We start from the raw sequence: 19,405 nt of genomic DNA, 5'->3' as shown, positions 1-19,405 counted from the left end.
ACGGTTGTCCTCGAAGAGCTCAGCCGGTGGCGAGGAAAGGCCGGTAAACAGCAAGCACTCCGTAAGTGCAACAAGGAACATACGAACAAGGGCCCTGGGAACCTAGAGGAGAGGGGGCCCGACAGCCTGAGAAAGGCTTCAGAGCAGGTGATGTCGGCTGAGCTCAGACTTGACACGCACGTGGGGTGCCGTCACCTCAGGCTCTTCACGTCACCCCGCGCACACAGGTTTGCTCCTAGGCAGGGTGTTTAAGAAATAACATGTTCGGGGCGCCTGGGTGGCTCAGTGGATTAGGCCGCTGCCTTCAGCTCAGGTCATGATCCCAGGGTCCTGGGATCGAGCCCCGCATCGGGCTCTCTGCTCAGTGGGGAGCCTGCTTCCTCCCCTCTCTCTCTGCCTGCCTCTCTGCCTACTTGTGATCTCTCTCTCTGTTAAAAAAAAAAAAAAAAAGAAAGAAATAACATGTTCATCCAAATGGAAGTCTTGCCTCAGAGGCGAAACGCAGCAACCTAAACTTTTCCCATTCATTGGCAGCTGTGAATGATACACAGTGAAAATCAAACATCAGTTTTGCCGGGCTGCAGACAATAAAAACTTATTTTGTTGGGTCCCCCCAAAACTGGGTATCCTAATAATGGGTCCGTGATTAAAGGAGCGAGACTGATACAAAGCGAAGGTCAAGCAAAGCTTTATTTCGCGCCAAGCATCAGGAATTAGACCGACCGTCAAACAGACCGGTCGGGGTCGGGGTCGCCCTTACAGAGGACGACCCCTCCCTGCTTTCCAGACTAACTTTTATAGAGCAAAGGCCGTGTGGGTGGGCCTAGCCACACACACACAGGTGGCTAACTGAATTACAATTCACCCCACAGTAGCCATGGAAACTAGCCCATCACCTTGGTAGCTAGGAGACACTATGCACCCCCACTGATGGGATGTCTCCACCTGGCCTGACCCACCCTGTACTTGGACTTCGTTATGTGGGACTGGTTTCCGGGACTTGTTAAGTAAGTTCCCCTTTGGGGGGGGGGAGGGGACAAGGTCAATCCAAGTTTTACAACAAAATGACAGTTCAACCAGGGTGGGCTGCTCTGGCTGAATAGGCCCTTACAATTTCACTCAAAAAACTTAAAAAAAAAAGGAAAAGAAAAAAATTAAGGTAATTCAGAATTTTAAAAAGCTTCTTCCAGCAAATGATCTGTGGGCTTGCTCTGACTTCCCTCCATCCCAACATAACCCCACATAGGTCTGCCGCAGCTCACCGAAGACATGATTCTGAGAAGCTGAACAGGAAGAAATGTTGACTATATTAAGTCACTTAAAAATCCAGACGGGGAGGAGCGCCTGGGTGGCTCAGTGGGTTAAAGCTCAGGTCATGATCTCAAGGTCCTAGGATCGAGCCCCGCACTGGGCTCTCTGCTCAGTGGGGAGCCTGCTTCCTCCTCTCTCTGACTGCCTCCTCCTCTCTGCCTGCCTCTCTGCCTACTTGTGATCTCTGTCTGTCAAATACATAAATAAAATCTTAAAAAAAAAAAAATCCAGAAGGGGAACGGGTTCATCAAAGAAACCACACAACGGATGCATTGCCATGAAATCAGAATCTTTTAATCACATGAAGTTACCCTCAATTTCTTTATTACATTAAAAAAAAAGTTGACATACAGTTTAGTTTTTGCAAAGTAGCAGCATGGTCGTGGATAATCATAATGATGCTACGTGTTCTGTTCACACTGTGAATTGAAGAAGTATTGTAAAAATTTCACGGCACGTTACAAATCCTCGGTGAGAAGACTTGCACTGTCCTCTTCCAACAACGGAGGGTCCCCAGGTCTACCGCACCACCCCTCTTTCCTGCCTGGACGGTGCTCATCTGGTATCCCAGCCTTTCTCAAGGGCTCCCCCACCCCCGTTGCGGCCACATGCAATCGATCACCAGACCCCATGGTGCGCCACGGGGCTTGCGGACAAGGACGACCTCGGCAAGACAACACACCCAGAGGCCTCCAACGGTGGAAGGCTTCTCCCCTCGGGAACCTGCCTGGACTGCCCCCACGCCGGCCAGGACAGCCCGCTTGCAGGCCGCGCCTTGAGGCTGGATCACGCCTGGGTACCGGCCGCACCAGGCTTTCCCATGGGTGCCTCCGAGACCCCAGCGTGGCGCGCACTCTGTCTCCCTGGCACCAATGGGTATCGGTCCTCAAACCCGCAGAAACACGATCCTAGCCACCTCACCTTCTGCTCCATTTTCGGATTTCAAGTTTTGATGCATTATTTTCTATTCCTTTGTAAAAATCTAACCACTGGCTCCAATCCAATGTCGCAGGGCTCGGCCCCCCCCCCAATAATTTTCCAAGAGTCCCCTCTGTCCCCAGCAGGCTCTGCTGCCTCCCAGCGACGGCCCCCAGTTTCCCCAGAAGCCTCGGGTGCCCACGCTCGGCACCTTCCTCTGCAGCTACAAGGCGGCGGAGTGGGTCTCCGGCAGGTTCTCCTCCAACTTCAGCCCCAGGTTGTCGATGCCGATGCTGGTGACGGGTGGCACGTCGCTGTCCGCCGGCTCAGCCGTGCGCGTCGGGGTGGAGCAGTACAGCACGAAGCCCACCATGATGACGGTGAAGGACAGGATGTAGAGCCCGGAGAACTAGGAGGAGAACAGGCGGGGGGCTGTGGTCTCTGGCAAACGCAGGCCGGCTGCTGCCCTGGGCCAACCACGCGTTCTCGTGACCTTTGTTTCTGGAAGCTGCCTAAGGAGACGCCGACACCCCCAAACCCTCCGGTGCACGCGCCCATGTAAACAGTCTCCGGCATCACCTGTCCCATCAGCTGATCCCTGCATCTCTAGGAGGCAGAACTTCTGCCTTTCTCTGTGCTACGCCCAGCTGGACCTCCACCCTGCAACCAGCCCCACTCAGTGCAGACAATCAGAGGTCAGTCTGGACAGCAGGAGGGAGCAGATTGCAGACCCTAAGCCCCGCTTGTAATGTGGCTATGAAACAGAGAAACACAGGACCCAGGATAAAATGTGGGCGAACAGAGAAGACAAGTTCTCCACAACCCTTTGTGCATGCGAATGCAAGAAAATCCAGTTTGTTAAAATTTAATAAATTATCTTCTTTCGGTAGACAAGGGTAACACCATCAGATTTATGGTGGACCGAGCAGGTAAGATTTTTAGAGCTCGAAGGACGTCATTTTTTTGAAAAGTCTCAAACCCCAAGAGGTCACTGGTGTGAAGTGCAGTCGGACAAGCCCAGGGCGCGGAGCCTTGTGGGTGAGCCTCCCACCGTCCCGGCTTCCAGAAGGACCAACTGCAGCGAGAGCCCATTCTGACAAACACACCACAAGGATAGACAGAGTTTCTGGTGACCTTCTCCAACCCGCCCCCTCTGTTAGGAAAACAAACACCCAGATCGCTTCTCCGCCTTTTGGCTAAGATCAAGTGTAGGAAAACAAACACCCAGAACAAAATGCAGTGAAGAGAAAAACACTAATTCACTGTTTATTATTACTGAAAAATGGCCTTCTGACACACCCCCAAAGTTTGAATAAATAATATTATGCACTCTGCATATTTGCTCTTATTTGAATGGAAGATCCATACAAAAGTTCAAGCATTACGGAAATTAATAATTGTTTTTAGCAGCATGAAAGATCAGAGAAAGAAAGAGAAGAGCTGAAGACCGACCAAGGATGATGTAGTAAAAATTAAGAAAACTAATGTGCAATTAAACGCCTAGGATCATTTTTTTTTCTTGGTACAAGCAAACTCAAATTTATGAGTGGTCCTGCTAACCTGATTTCAAAGTTAAGAACGGAGGATGCTGGGGGTGCTTGGTGGCTCAGTCGGTTAAGCGTCTGACTTCTGCTCAGGTCATGATCTCGGGGTTATGGGATCGAGCCCCGCTTTAGGCTCCGCACTCAGTAGGGAGTCTCCCTCTCCTCCCACAACCCTCCCCACCACTTGTACTCTCTCAGATAAATAAATAAAATCTTAATTAAAAAAAAAAAAGAATGGAGCATGCTATTTTATTCAAGCCAACAAATATTTAATTCACTTAAGATTTCAAAGTATGCCCCCAAAGAGTTCTAATAAGAAGGTGATAAAGAAAAACGATAAGAAAACATAACAGATTGGAAAAGGAGAGAAGAGGGGGAGAGAGGAGAAAGAACCAGAAACACTCCAAAAAGTCGCAGGAGGAACTAACTAGGGTTTTGAAATGAGTATTGTGTACAGTCCTGGTCCTCTCCGGGCTGCTCTGAGTCACCACTGGCTTCTGCACCTTTATTTTCTAAAGACGCTCAACCACTTCTTAACCTTAAGCCTTTAGATATCTCTAGGGAATGGAAGAGCCACAGCCCTCCCCAAAGCAGGAAAGCCTGCACCAGATTCAGTGCAAAGAGTCAATGATAATGACGCGACTCAAACTTGGCTTGACACCCAAACCTGGCTTTAGTTCTTGGATCCTCACAAGCATGGCCAAACACAGCTGGCATTTAATAAATATTTGTTGGGGAAAAAGAAGATGCAGAGACTACTAGGGAAAATTAAACCCATTTAGATTACCCTTAACTTTCAAAGTCAGTATTATAAAGTCAGTATCTACGCCCTCCTATAAAATGTTTACTGTTACCTGTAGGGAAACCTACATAACTTGTTCAAAACATGTCTGGTTTGGTTTGGTGGTTTTAAAAGGCTGTATGTTCTTAAGAACCAGGTGATCAAATGGAGTCATTTCCCTTAGAAGGGAGAAACTCTGAGGGAATGAGGGAAGTCTCCTGAATTAGAGGCTCTAACCTTTATCTTCCTTCTCTCTCTCTCTTTTTTTTTTTTTTTAATTTTACTGTTTGTGTCAGGATCTATACTGGAAGTTTCTTGTGGCTACTCTAGTCAGCAAGTATTTACTCAAGACCAATTCCAGAAGAGGCAGAGTCTAACACTGAGGAGTGCAGAAATTTTTAAACTTTTCAACTGTTGATTTTAAAAATCAGAGCCAAGGTTATTTTAGAAACTACAATTTTAAGAATTGGTGGTATACTGGGCTTATAACTGCCTTTAAAAACTGCTTCTAAAATGCTAGGTATTGCGCACCTGGGTGGCTCAGTAGGTTAAGAATTTGCCTTCAGCTCAGGTCATGATCTCTCGGGGTCCTGCGATCAAGTCCCATGTCGGGCTCCCTGTTCCATGGGGAGTTGGCTTCTCCCTCTGTCTCTCTCTCTCTCATGAATAAATAAATAAAATCTTTAAATAACTTTTTTTAAGTGCTAGGTATCTTCTTTAAGCTCTGAATGGTTTCCCATCTCTATAATTTACTCTGAAGATCACAGCAGACCCACTCTGCTCTACGAGTCTTGAAATGGCCTTTGAACAAAAACAATCAAATCTGATCTGGGTTAAGAGACATGCAGGGACAAAGAAACATAAAGCAAAAGAACGGAGAAGGAATTTAATGTTCACATGCTCTAATTTTGAGAATAACGGTTTAAAGTTATATGGTCAAAGAAATGAAATACAAAAAGCTTTTTCATGTTCAAGTTAAGAGCAGTTAAAGAGCAAATATCTACATGAAAGGAGCTTATAACAGGTAGTGGCAGGTGTATTTTAAAAGCTTTTCTTTCTTTAACCTTACTTCCTCCTTCCCACTGGGATAGTATTTTACTTAGAAGAAATTAAACTACTAAAGCTAAATCAGTCTATTTTGTTTAAAAAGAAAAACACAGGTGAATATACTTGATTTAAAAAGAAAAATGCACAGGTGAAAGGGTCCTACTTTACATAGATAACCTATAACCACTAAGCTTAACTGCAGAATAGAAACAACATCACCTCCTGGTGGCAGCCATGTGAAATGCAAGCACAGCACCACAGCTCACTTTTAAGGCTCAATTTTGTAGCCCTTGGCAAGTGTTCTCATTAAAAAAATAATAATAGGGGCGCCTGGGTGGCTCAGTGGGTTAGAGCCTCTGCCTTCGGCTCAGGTCATGATCTCAGCGTCCTGGGATCGAGCCCCATGTCCGGCTCTCTGCTCAGCGGGGACCCTGCTTCCTCCTCTCTCTCTCTCGGCCTGCCTGCCTACCTGTGATCTCTGTCTGTCAAATAAATAAATAAAATATTTAAAATAATAATAATAATAATGAAAAATTTAAAAAAAGAAATTCAGGCCTGTCAGGTCACTTCTCTGATTCACTCTGACATTTGTTACTTTTTAATGATGCAACCAAAAAGTTACAAATACTCTTTTGGTCTAAGTTCAGAAATACCTTAACCACCAAGTTTGTAAAGATCAACGGGTTTCTTTCATAAGTAAGGCAAATGGTTTATGTTTCTTAAGCAGAAATTTCTGAGAACGCACTGAACGAGGCACTGTGAGTTCACGGCCAATTCCTGGGAATAGTGTAAGTCAGTGCCAAGCAATTTCTGCCTGGGTATAAAATTCTACAAGGACAAAGAAATGTATTTGCTGTCCCCAAATGAAACTAAAAGTATCAAGCAACAGCCAACATTCTCGGTATTTGTTCAAATAACTGGGATAGCTAGCTCATCGACAAGCATTTATTGAAGGTATACTCAAGAAAGACAGATTACCGATGTAGCGGTTCTCAGAGTGCACTCCCAAGACCTTGAAGGTACCCAAGACCCTTTCAGAAGTCTATAACATCAAAACTCTTATTATATTATGAACATGATTCTATTTGCGTGGAGTGCAGATCGTCCAATGAGACTATTGCCCAAAAAGATGAGGTTTTATTTGTGGATCTAAAACAGTAAAGACACCCACAGCTTCTTTTAAGCCAAGCAAGTGTTCCTATTTGAACACGATCTATTTGCTTACCTTATAGCCAAACAGAAAGAGTCCAAAGAAAAGACTGTAGAGGTCGGCCGTCAGGATGCCCAAGTTCACAGAGGTAGCACTGGTGACTTTAATCACTAGTGGCATGAAGCTGTACAGGCAAAACATAGAGAGGGCAAACGCCACAAAGAGCAGGGCTGCGGAAAAAGCAAAGTGCAACAGCTAACATTACAGGAAAAAATCAGAAGGCAAAGACCCTTTTAAGGCTTGGCTGCCATCTACAATGCCCTGACCCTTCCACAAACTCTACAGAGCCACTTGCTAACACTGAGCATTGCAAATGAGACACAGAGAGCCCTCAGGGAAAAAAAACAGTCATAATAATAACAAGATCCGACACCCAGGAAGGACTTCAAAATCGCAACACGGTGTTTGATGAAGTCTGTGGGGACTTGCTCATGGTGTGACTGGTTCAGCAGCTCTCATCACTGGCCCCAACCGCCCACCCCAGAGAGTGTGATGCTGTGATAAAAGGGTCAATAAAAGCAGAATCACTATCAAGAAAAATCACCCTTGTCTTTCGTTTGCTTTTATCTGGTTGATTGGTTGGACATGATTTGTGTCACTGGATTCAGAATAAAGCATGTTTAGTCACTAAAGGCAGCTTGTGCTCATGTCACTAAATTCAGCGCTCTCCGAAAGCACAGTATAACCATCCTCTTCAGGGCACAGTTAGTGACCGCTCAGCGTTGCAACCCCTCCTTCATTCCCACCCCCATACTCAACACACCCCCACTCACACTCACTCACATTCATGCACACCCGCTCACACTCTCGCAAGCCAAGTTCTTTAACTGAATCAAATTACGGAGGCACAGCCTACGAACTTCGTCACATTTCACGGACTGTTTCTAACGTCCTTCCACCCATCATTAAATAAGGTTGGAGGAGTCCTTCCTAACCGTTCCCTCACTGTTTGCAACATTATTTCTTTGTGCAGATGCCCAGGAACATCAGGTGAGAGTCATAATGGAGGGCAATGGGTGATTACACGCGGTCAGAGAATTGGGGTTAATGTTTCACGAATTACACGAAGCAGACAACCTTCAAACGAGGTTTGAGGACTCGCGACGCAGACCTAATGGAAAGTGAGTGTGACCAAAGGTCAGTCAGTGTTGTTCAAAATTCCTGGTAAAGAAAAGCTCTTCCTGAGGGTAAAGATTAAGAATTAACTCCTGTAAAGGCTCCTTTATGAGTTCTCAGGGAAAACTTGATGTAAAACCCCGGAGACCTCTGGGAACCACATTACTCTGTGATTTTACAGAAATGATTTAATATTACTTAAATGAAATATTTATTTCTCGACGCGTATTTTTGTCACTCAAGAGGAAAGGCTACTGACTCAAAGAGGAAAACCATTTATGTACATACCAATCTTCCAGTCCCACTGAATGCCGGCAATATCCTTATATTCCACGATCAACCTACGATTAAAACCAAAGAGAACCACATACTCATTGTCAATAGCTTATAAGCATTTTAGTTGCTATACTCCAGCTAAGGTGGGGAATTACATTGATTTTTAAATTTTTCTTAGTGTATAAAAATAAGTATCTTTAAGATAAATGACAACGAATAAAACCAAAGGAGCCCACAAACATGCTCAAGGCCCTTTGAGGCACTTTTCAAATAGCACCCAGCATGAGATTATGGTTTCCATTTGAACAGGGAGTTAATATTTTCTGTTAATAACTGAAAAATAAAGTCTGTACTGGGAATGTCTCTACCACACCGTAAGCAGAAATCCTAAGCCTCACGCGCACGTAAGAAAACAAGGTGTGATTCTCGATATTTCAAGAATCTCCTGATTGTTAGCCAGCTGCTGATTTCATGTGGGAATCTGGGCCAAACCACAATGAATGTCAGTAGCTGGAAAGGAATCGTGTACCACAGATGGGCTTATTTTGTTTTTAAGGGAGACTTTAGACTCTTACAGCTGTATGCCGCTGATCACTGTTCCGAATAAGCCCACCATCCCTAAAAACTCCTGTCTGCTCAGCTTCTTCACAATGTACTCTTCACACACGTTAGAAACAGCATAGAGGGAAGCGCCTAGAAGGACCAAGATGTCACCAATCAGGACGTTACTGCCTATAGGAAGACAAGACACAAAAAGGTACACAGCGTCAAGACAGGGGACCCTTCTGGCCTGGTTCTAGGAGTTGATCTGGTTCACATCCATTTGAATAAGATTTTACAGAAGGAGAGACCCTGCTTTCTAGAGGTTTAAGGACTCCTACTCCTCTCACTTTCTGGCATAATTCTGCCGTGATTTTTCATATTTTGACCCCTCGGGAGATGACGCGACTGGAAGACGGATAATGTAAGGCCTTAGGAAATGATTCTATGACAAAGAAATTAATGGAATTTAGGGAAGGGAATTAACTAAAAACTACAGGGAAGGAAGCTAGGTAGTCAAGGTCATCTTCTCTCAATCCAAGGACACAGTGAAGTCACTTGGAGACTAGGTAAATTCAGACACCATATTTAGATTTTATAGCATCATCTGAACTTTGACCCGAAGGAAGTCCAAGTATTCTCATCCACAGAGCGACTAAAAAGAGGTCACCCAGTGGACAGGGAAGCTTCCTTCTGCAGAGAGGCAGGCAGAGAGGGGAAGGGGGAAGCAGGCTCCCCACGAAGCAGAGAGCCTGATGCAGGGCTTGATCCCAGGACCCTGAGATCATGACCTGAGCCAAAGGCAGAGGCTTAACCCACTGAGCCATCCAGGTGCCCCTACGGTAGGCTTTCCAGTAACTAATCCAAATGGATGGGCCAAAAGAGGATTATTGCAAATATTTAAAGAAACGTCTCATGAGACAAAACAAAACTATTTAGTGTGACAAAAAGGAGCAAGGACCATGGGCAGGCAGAAATGCAAAGCACACTTGGTGGACCGTGTCCCGACAACAGAAGCCAGTGAATGTGAAAATAAAACTGAAAAGACAGTTTAAGCAAGACATGTCTTCCGTCTTTTCCCGTAGAGCTTTGCAACACAGAAGCGAAAACACAAGCAACACTTTGTTTTCTGTGACCGAAGCAGAAGGACTGCAGCCTCACCTGAATTGTCCTCCCTCCCTGCCAGGATGTCTGCGCCGACCATCGTCCCCACGCCCAACAGACACACAGCCACGGCAATGAAGTGGGTCGCTCTGTATCTTGCATAAAGAATAAACCACGAGAGAGCCATCAACACAGGGATCCCAAAGCAGTCCAAGAGCTGCAAGGAAGGAGACACAAACAGCGTGAATCTTCTGTTCTCAGCTAAAAGATAGTCAACTCATCCTCGGAGCCTTTATTCCTGCCCGTTTTGTATGTCTCGATGGCGATCTACCGGGATTACCTTCCCCTGGATGGACTCACTGTATCTTCACAGCCCTGTGAGACTGAAACCACGGAACCCATTTTACATAGAACCAAGGCACAGTCGGGTTAAATGAGGTGCTCCGAATCCCACAGCTGGAAGCGGGAGAACCAGTGGCTGACCCCAGGGATTCTGCCTCGTAGACTGTGTTGTATCTCTACCCTCCCGCTCGTGTTTCTCCTCCAGTCCAGCAGGCAGACCTGCCTTCCCTCACGCGACCAGACTTCCGCACCTCAGGTGGGGGAAACCTTAGAAGAGGAGCTGGAGTGCAGAGAACGAGAGAGACACAGCCCAGCCCTCAGGAGCAGACAGAAAGCTAGACAAACACAGAAGAAAGAGTCACACAAGCAGGTATTTCATTGTTGTTGGGCTAAGAGCCACCGAGAGGTACAGGAGACTGTCAGAAAGCCCAAAGACACCACCTCCCTGACAGTGGCCAACCCCACCGTAGCTCACCGCAAATCAATATTCCTCGATCACCCAATGATCGTGGGTCCAGAAAAACCCTCTCCACGCCGAATAATACAGCCAGGCTACAAGGCAGTTCCAAAAATCACAGCAAATTCAAAATCACTTGTAAGATTAAGGGAGGAAAAATAGAGATTTTATTCCCCCCATTCTTGAATTCACAAATTATGTGAAGTGCATTCAAGAATAAAATATATTCCGTATGCTAATAATATTCCCAAACCTGCTTTACCGTTCCTCCTGTTCTTTTTTTTTTTAACCTTGACTTGGATTCTCTCTGTGTCTCATTTTGGACAAGGCCCTAAATCTCCCGCAGCCTCTTCGAGCCCATCCCCGGCTGCTGACTGACTGCCTCTCGTTGCGGTGTCAGTCCCGGAGGCGGTGCGCCAGGGTGCAGGAACGGGCACCTTGCCTTGTTATTTATTTCAGCTGCAATCCCCGAACTGCTTTACAGAGCCAGCCTGAATAACAAACCGTCAAACGATGCAAATGATAACAGCCTGTCCCGGAAGATGCCAGCACAATCCAGCCATAATGACTTAACAAAGTCTAAACGATGTTCCTTAAACTAAAAAAAGTAAAAAAAAAAAACAAAAAAGATCCCTCTCTAAAGTCTCACAGGAGACTCCCTATCCTTAAATTGTGTCTTAAAATTGAACTTAAATTTATTCTATTCTGGGGGCGCCTGCAGGGCTCCATCGGTGAAGCCTCTGCCTCCGGCTCAGGTCATGATCTCAGTGTCCTGGGATCCAGCCCCAAGTGGGGCTCCCTGCTCAGCGGGGAGTCTGCTTCTCTCTCTACCTCTGCCTACTGCTCCCTTGTTTGCGCTCTCTTGATTCCTCTCTGTCAAATAAATAAATAAATAAAATCTTAAAAAGAAATGTGCTCTATTTTCAACAATTTAGGTGGGCCCTGAGTGGCCATCTAAGGGACCTGCCTATGCTGTTCTCCCTGGCCAGTCCTCCTTGGCGTCATTGTCGGAAATGAAGAGATCAGACCAGATGATCTCACAGGTTCAAAAGTGCCACGACTTTTCATCTGCTCTCTAGCACACCAGGCCATCTACCTACATGGACTCTCCTTCTTACCTAGTCGTGGTCATGGCTGTCTTCTCCTTGATGAGTTCAGTCCCAAGAGCCTCCCTATTTAACTTAATCTTTAAAAATTATTGGGGCCCCTGGGTAGCTCAGTTGTTAAGCAACTGCCTTCGGCTCAGGTCATGATCCCAAGCCCCACATCGGGCTCCCTGCTTGGCAGAAAGCCTGCTTCTCCCTCTCCCACTTCCTCTGCTTGTGTTCCCTCTCTCGCTGTGTCTCTGTCAAATAAATAAATTTAAAAAAAAATTATTATTTAGCCATAGTCTGCAAGGTATGAAGTCAGACAGTCGACAGAGGGAGGCACAGATACAAAACTGAGTTAGACTTTGTTAGAAATACTTTATTAGACGTGGAGCAGAAAGGACAAAGTGAGATAGAAGGAGGCCTTGGAGAATGGAGGCCGGGGCATCAAACAGCATGGTGTTCTAGGAAGAACAGGGCAGCGCAGCGGGGGAGAAGCCGGCCATGGGTGGGGAAGGAACAGAGGAGGACACACGGGCAGAAACCTAGTCCCCAGGGTGCCCACAGGCACGTTGTAAGCCTCCCGTAAACCACTCCGTCCGTGGTCACCACTCCAGCATCTGCGAAGGAATCCTTCAGGAGGAGGTTCAGAGACCCCCAGAGCCCAACTTCCATCCTTCTACCCAAACTGCAGATGTACTCAAGTAGAGAATCATCTGCCAGAGTCCCAGGGACAGTCTGAACCACCTCAGCAGGGAGCTGTGCCTGCCAGATGGCCTTTTTGTAAGGGACTCCTTGAGAGGACCAGGGCATGTAACTTGTGACGACCAAATGCTTGTTTTTCTAAAAGGCTAGAATGGAAGAAACTGTTTTCAATAATCTAAGACATGAACCTCAGGCAGAGACCCAACTGTAAGGGTTTTTGCTCAGCTGCGTTTAGACCTTGTACCAAGTCAAAACTGGTCATTATCGGTCATCCAGAGTTCCTGGAAATTATAATCAAGTAATTGCGTACGAGGAGGGTAGATGTGACTAGAAAATGCCATCTTCTGTGTAAGGGTACACTTACTACCCAGAGCTAAAAGCACATGTAACCCTATTTGTTAGGAACTTGATCCTTTAGGTAACTCCTGGTTTTAACAGGTGTTTTTTTAAGATTTTATTTATTTATTTGTCAGAGAGAGAGAGAGATCACAAGCAGGAAGAGAAGCAGAGGGAGAAGAAGGCTCCTTGCTCAGCAGGAGCCCCGATGTGGGGCTCGATCCAGGACCCTGGGATTGTGACCTAAGACGAAGGCAGACGCTTAACTCACTGAGCCACCCAGGCATCCCTACCTCCTGGTTTTGATTGTTATGAATGCTGGGTTTTCCTACATGCCTCCTGTGATATCTGTCTTAACTCTCATTTCCCCAAACCAAAAGGTCTGCTGAAGACAATGCTTAGCATGATTAGCACGATGTTACCGAAGAGAAAATATTTAATATAATGCATTCAGATAATAGTAGCATTTAATGTATATTCACATTGGGAAAGTACTGAATTTTCATCAGTCCTCAGGTCTTCCAAGCAAAATAAGTCTATTTTCTTGAATTTAATTTAATTTCTTTTTTTTTTCTGTTGTTTTATTTTATTCATTTTTTCAGCGTAACAGTATTCATTCTTTTTGCACAACACCCAGTGCTCCATGCAAAACGTGCCCTCCCCATTACCCACCACCTGTTCCCCCAACCTCCCACCCCTGATCCTTCAAAACCCTCAGGTTGCCCCAACCTCCCACCCCTGACCCTTCAAAACCCTCAGGTTGTTTTTCAGAGTCCATAGTCTCTTACGGTTCGCCTCCCCTCCCCAATGTCCATAGCCCGCTCCCCCTCTCCCAATCCCACCTCCCCCCAGCAACCCCCAGTTTGTTTTGTGAGATTAAGAGTCATTTATGGTTTGTCTCCCTCCCAATCCCATCTTGTTTCATTTATTCTTCTCCTATCCCCCTACCCCCCCATGTTGCTTCTCCATGTCCTCATATCAGGGAGATCATATGATAGTTGTCTTTCTCCGATTGACTTATTTCACTAAGCATGATACGCTCTAGTTCCATCCACGTCGTCGCAAATGGCAAGATTTCATTTCTTTTGATGGCTGCATAGTATTCCATTGTGTATATATACCACATCTTCTTTATCCATTCATCTGTTGATGGACATCTAGGTTCTTTCCATAGTCTGGCTATTGTAGACATTGCTGCTATAAACATTCGGGTACATGTGCCCCTTCGGATCACTTAATTTCTTTCTTTAATTTAATTTCATTTAATTTTTCCAGAGATGAGATAAGGACACCTCTGTTTCATATAGTGAGAAAACTGATATCTCAAAAAATTACAAATTTAGGGGCACCTGGGTGGATCAGCCGGTGAAGGGTCTGCCTTCAGCTCAGGTCACGATCTCAGGGTCCTGGGATCAAGTCCCGCATCGGGCTCCCTGCTCAGTGGGGAGCCTGCTTCTCCCTCCCCTCCTCACCCCAGCTCCTGTTCTCTTTGTCTCTCACTCTCCCTCTCAGATAAATAAATAAAAACCTTAAAAAAAAAAACCTTACAAATTTATTACTTGTGAAGACTAAACCTGGAATTGGAGTCTCTCACTTTCACTTCCCTTCAGGAAACTTCAGTTGTTCGCAGGGGTGACTCACTGTCATGATACAGCCCAGAGTTCGCGAACACCGAGACAACTGAATCAGTCTTCCTCAACACCTAGCTAAAAAGTACAGCTCTGCAGGAACATTTTTCCTTCCATGCAGCAAGAATAAACCTAAAAAAGGAACACGGACATCAGTTTTACCTCTGGCTACTCAAGGTGCGTAATCTCTACCCCCAGATATCTACAAGGTTCCTTCCGGCGACTCCAATGGCTCCTTTTGTCTCGAATATCTACTTCCCTAGCCAACATTCAACTTCTCTGTGGCGCAGAAGTACATTCCCTTTATAGGCCGTCTTCAAGCAAACTTAAAAAATAACTCTTGTCAACATCACAGCATCAATTGCCAACTAAATACTTAACGCTTATTTTGGTAGCAACTGTTTAATTCCGTAACAGCAATGGCAGTTTGGGAACTGATTAACTGGTATACATTTTCTCTAATTCAGGGAAATTTTACTCATTAGCACCTATGCTCCGTGAAGAAACAGACAGCGTCCACTGCGTTTAGGTTTTCTGCAAGGGAACGGCTTTTCCATAAAATTGGGTTAGCACATACGGGTTCAGATTCTTCCCTTGAAGCTGAAAAACCCACAGGGGTCAGAGGAGGGCCCCTCACCTGAACACTGGTGAGAGTGGTGTACTGGTACGCTCTGACGATCAGGTAGTTCGCTTCCACGTCGGCTAGCCCGAGCAGCACATACTTCCACCATTTTCTCTTCAGGATGGATAAAAGGTTATCGCTACCTGGTTGAAAGAAACCCGGGTTGGTACATGTTCCTTGAAAATGACATTATGCATGTCGATTTAAAGATTAAAGAGTCAAAGTAAAGGTTTACTATGTCTTTTGAATGTGGCCACTCCTTAAAAAAAAAAAAAAAAAAAAAAAGATTTTATTTATTTATTTCACAGAGAGAGACACAGCAAGAGAGGGAACACAAGTGGGGGAGTGGGAGAGGGAGAAGCAGGCTTCCCGCGGAGCAGGGAGCCCGATGCGGGGTTCGATCCCATGACACTGGGATCATGACCTGAGCCAAAGGCAAATGCTCAACAACTGAGCCACCCAGGTGCCCTGAATGTGGCCACTTCTAATTCCCATTACTCATAACCAAAATGCCTACAATAGCTCAGCAAGTTGTTAGTTTTTCTGTTACGAGACTCAAGCTAAGATGTCTGCATAGACCATGGGTTTAAAGAAACCACCAGAGGGAAAGTAAGGAGGAGAAAAAGGGTTAAATCTCATTTCCTACTGTAACAGAAATATAATAACCAGGTATGGGTTTGAATGCTGTCATTCCTGACAAGCTACAGATTATCCTAAAAAATCAAATGTTTTCTTAGGACTCCAATGGCTATTTAACATCTGCATGTGGTCATTCTTTTGGAAGTGATGTGCTTTCCAGAAAAAATTAAGTCAGTGGTTAAGTTCATAAAAAAGATTCGGTGGCATCACTGAAGAAACACCTTTTACCCCCAAATTCTGCTTATTTGAGTTAATGGCAATTCACTTCTTTGGAGAAGCTAGCAGACAGGAGATACATAATTAGCACATACATGAAAGACTTTATGGTAAAAACCCACAAGTGGGAATTATAACCAAATGATTATTATTAAAACCCAATGAGCAGGAACATCTTGAAAACACAAAGTCTGTCTTCTCAAGATGACATGGCAGGCACCCACCCACCATCCCAAGGGGGACCTCACTGATGTACTTACGAGTCACACTGACTTCCTAAAGGCCAATACCACAAAGGAGCAAAGTCCAGTCTACTGACCATGTACCCATGCATCTAATTCCAACTCCTAAGATCTTACCAAATTTGGCACTTTCCCCTTAAGACGTTTTCCCCTCTCCCCCAACCGGTTTCCACTTTCTTTCAAACATAAGTCACTTAGGGCACCTGGGTGGCTCAGTTGGTTGGGCGGTTGCCTTCGGCTCGAGTTCATAATCCTGGAGTCCCGGGATCAAGACCCACATCAGGCTCCCTTCTCGGAAGGGAGTCTGCTTCTCCCACTGACCTCTCTCCTCTCATGCTCTCTCTCTCGCATTCTCTCTCTCTCTCTCAAATAAATAGATAAAATCTTTAAAAAAAAAAAATAAGTCACTTATCCCGACACTGGAATACCATTGTGCATTTTAAGGTTCATATGACGTGAGGATTCACAAGCATTGGTGATTTCATCATGCACCTTAAAACGATGAAGATGGAAGTATTACCCCCTCCTGGTCAGTTGATGGGTTACCCATTGTCTTCACGTTTCTGAGTTCCACCTCATTTCATTTATTTTTAAAAGCCATGCCCTCCTCTTGTGGGAAGGATGTCTGTCATGACCAGAAGCCCTCAGTGTGGAGCGGCCGTGAGAGGATGGGCCCAGAGGCACGCTGGCTGGGTCGGAATCCGGCTCCAATTCCTATCTACATGACTCACGGCCTACCTACATGGCCCGTTACCTAAGGGCTGCATGCCTCAGTTTCCTCATCTGCAAAGTGAGGGTAACAGTAATCCCCACGTGCTTCACGGGAGTGAGGTAACACATCACCAAAGTGAGTTAAGCAGTTACAATGATGCCTGGCACGAAAGTGTCCACCAGAATCCCGCTTTGCCCATTTTCCGTGTTGTTAGCTACAAATCATATTTCTACAATGATTCTAAAACAACTTCACTCAGGCATCTGGGTGGCTCAGTCAGGCAAGCCTCGGATGCTTGGTTTCGGCTCACATTGTGATCTCAGGGTTGTGAGATCGAGCCCCGCATTGGGCTCCTCGTTCAGCAGGGGGTCTGCTTGAGATTCTCTCTCTCTGCCCCATTCGCTGCTTGCATGCACACACTCTCCATCTCTCTCTATAATAAACAATGAAATCTTTTTTAAAAGAATGATAAATTATTTATTTTTTTAAGATTTTATTTATTTATTTGACAGAGAAAGAGACAGTGGGAGAGGGAACACAAGCAGGGGGAGCAGCAGAGGGAGAGGGAGAAGCAGACTCCCCACCGAGCAGGGAGCCAGATGCAGGACTCGATCCCAGGACCCTGGGATCATGACCTCCACCGAAGTCAGACGCTTAACAAATGAGCCACTCAGGGACCCCAAGAATGATAAACCCTTAAAAAACAACGACAACAACGACAAAAAAAACCAGCCAGCGATAAAGATGTTAATTCCTTGCCAGTTCCTTGTCTTTGTCTCTCTCACCACACAGACTTGATCTGCATTCAACCAGTGTTCTACTTAACATTCTCCACTTGGCTAGAAATACATATTTTGGAGAGTGAGGCTCTTTTTAAGGGCTTTTTAGTATTGTCTCTTAAATATCAACCACGGGAGAAAAAAACAAAACCTAACTCGTAATGGCATTTACAATTTTTTTTTAATTTTAATTTTTTAAATTTTTTTTCAAAGTAATTTCTACACCCAATATGGGGCTCAAGAGTCCTATGCTACGTCAGTCAGGCACACCAGCACTTTTTTATATTTTGCCAACTTCTACTGGGACAGTTTGATGCTACCTGTTTTAATCAACAATTTCACTGAATTATACATAAATCTCCATAAATTTTCAGAGCATTCAGGGGTGTCATACTTATCTAATAACTTCTATGAAGAACAGTTTCCTGTTCATGGTTTTTACCTCATTTTAATTTTTTTAATATCTAGAAGCCAAAACATTTTTACGAAGATAATTCGTTGAAAAGGTCATCCTCACATTCGACCTACCTGACTGAAACACCAGAGTCACTGTATAAAAGAGGAACAGCAGGCAGTAGTTGATAAAGCTCTGGAGCATGGGGGTGTTCACTTTGTATTTTTCTGCCAGGAACTGGCTGGTGATGGCTGTCCCGCATATGCACAAGGACAACATCTGACCCAGGGCAATTGTCTTCAAGATATTCCTAGAAAATAAAGGAGAAAATCAGAACAACTCCCAACTAAGTTATTCCACACACACACACACACAAAGGCTCAACACGAAGAAATATTCTAATTATCCCAGGTGGTTCTTCAGTTCACTTCATTGCTTACTTCACATGCACTAAAACGAAAGTTTTGTATTTCGAGAGACTCTATCTTTGCTCTTTTACATTTCTGATTTTCCCCCTCATTCCCACCAAAAAACATATTCCCCGCCTTCAGTGACCACACAGAGATTATTTGGATTACTAAGTGATGTCAGCTACCGTTTAAAGCGTGTGGATTGGGCGCCTGGGTGGCTCAGTGGATTAAGCCGCTGCCTTCGGCTCAGGTCATGATCTCAGGGTCCTGGGATCGAGCCCCGCATCGGGCTCTCTGCTCAGCGGGGAGCCTGCTTCCTCCTCTCTCTCTGCCTGCCTCTCTGCCTACTTGTGATCTCTCTCTGTCAAATAAATAAAATAAAATCTTTAAAAAATAAATAAATAAATAAAGTGTGTGGATTATTTTTTCTTTTTTTAACGTTGACGCTAGTTTTAAATTCTTCCCATGCATGAAGTGTTTACCACTTTCTCAACCTTTCATTCTCCCGGAGACTTAATTTCTTCAACAAAAAGCAATGGCTTTCACGGTTGCCTGAAGGTTTGAATCATGGAGGCTTTTCGAAGGTTTTATTTTTTATTTATTTTAGAGAGAGAGAATGAGCACAGTACACATGCAGGCATGCATGGGGGGAGGGGCAGAGAGAGACTCACAAACAGACTCCCCACTGAGTGCAGAGCCTGATGCAGGGCTTGATCCCATGACCCTGAGAGCCTGACTTGAGTGGAAATGAAGAGTCCGACAGTAACCGACTGAGCCACCCAGCACCCCTGAATCACGGAGACTGTGAACACCGATGTCCAGCTGCGCCTGGATGGATCGACCACATCGTGGTCTCTGGCAGTGGGTCCCAGGCATCGGGGTCCCAGGTGTCGGGGTCCCAGGAGTGGATGATGCTCCAGGCTTCCCAGGTTATTCCAGTGTGTAGCCAAGACTCTGAATCACGCTAGAGGTGACACTTTGAATTCAC

The 19,405-nt window shown here is 45.3% G+C and overlaps 1 protein-coding gene across 2 annotated transcripts in view; it reads right to left on the bottom strand.

Moving 5' to 3' along the window:
• Positions 1-1,579: 1,579 nt before the first annotated feature.
• Positions 1,580-19,405, bottom strand: part of SLC35F2 (solute carrier family 35 member F2) — a 50,253-nt gene continuing 32,427 nt past the window's right edge. For both annotated transcript variants that reach the window (XM_046015583.1, XM_046015584.1), the window contains exons 2-8: positions 18,142-18,317; positions 15,041-15,168; positions 9,905-10,064; positions 8,779-8,935; positions 8,216-8,268; positions 6,827-6,981; positions 1,580-2,638 (exon numbers count right to left, since the gene is read on the bottom strand). In XM_046015583.1, the coding sequence (XP_045871539.1) occupies positions 2,453-2,638; positions 6,827-6,981; positions 8,216-8,268; positions 8,779-8,935; positions 9,905-10,064; positions 15,041-15,168; positions 18,142-18,317 (1,015 nt within the window). In that variant the 3' untranslated portion in view covers positions 1,580-2,452. The remainder of the gene's footprint in view (positions 2,639-6,826; positions 6,982-8,215; positions 8,269-8,778; positions 8,936-9,904; positions 10,065-15,040; positions 15,169-18,141; positions 18,318-19,405) is intronic.

The sequence above is a fragment of the Meles meles genome, chromosome 8, assembly GCF_922984935.1.
Source record: "Meles meles chromosome 8, mMelMel3.1 paternal haplotype, whole genome shotgun sequence".
NCBI classification, from domain to species: Eukaryota; Metazoa; Chordata; class Mammalia; order Carnivora; family Mustelidae; genus Meles; species Meles meles.
Note: the sequence above shows the minus strand (reverse complement) of the source record. Positions and strands in the feature narration are given on the sequence as shown.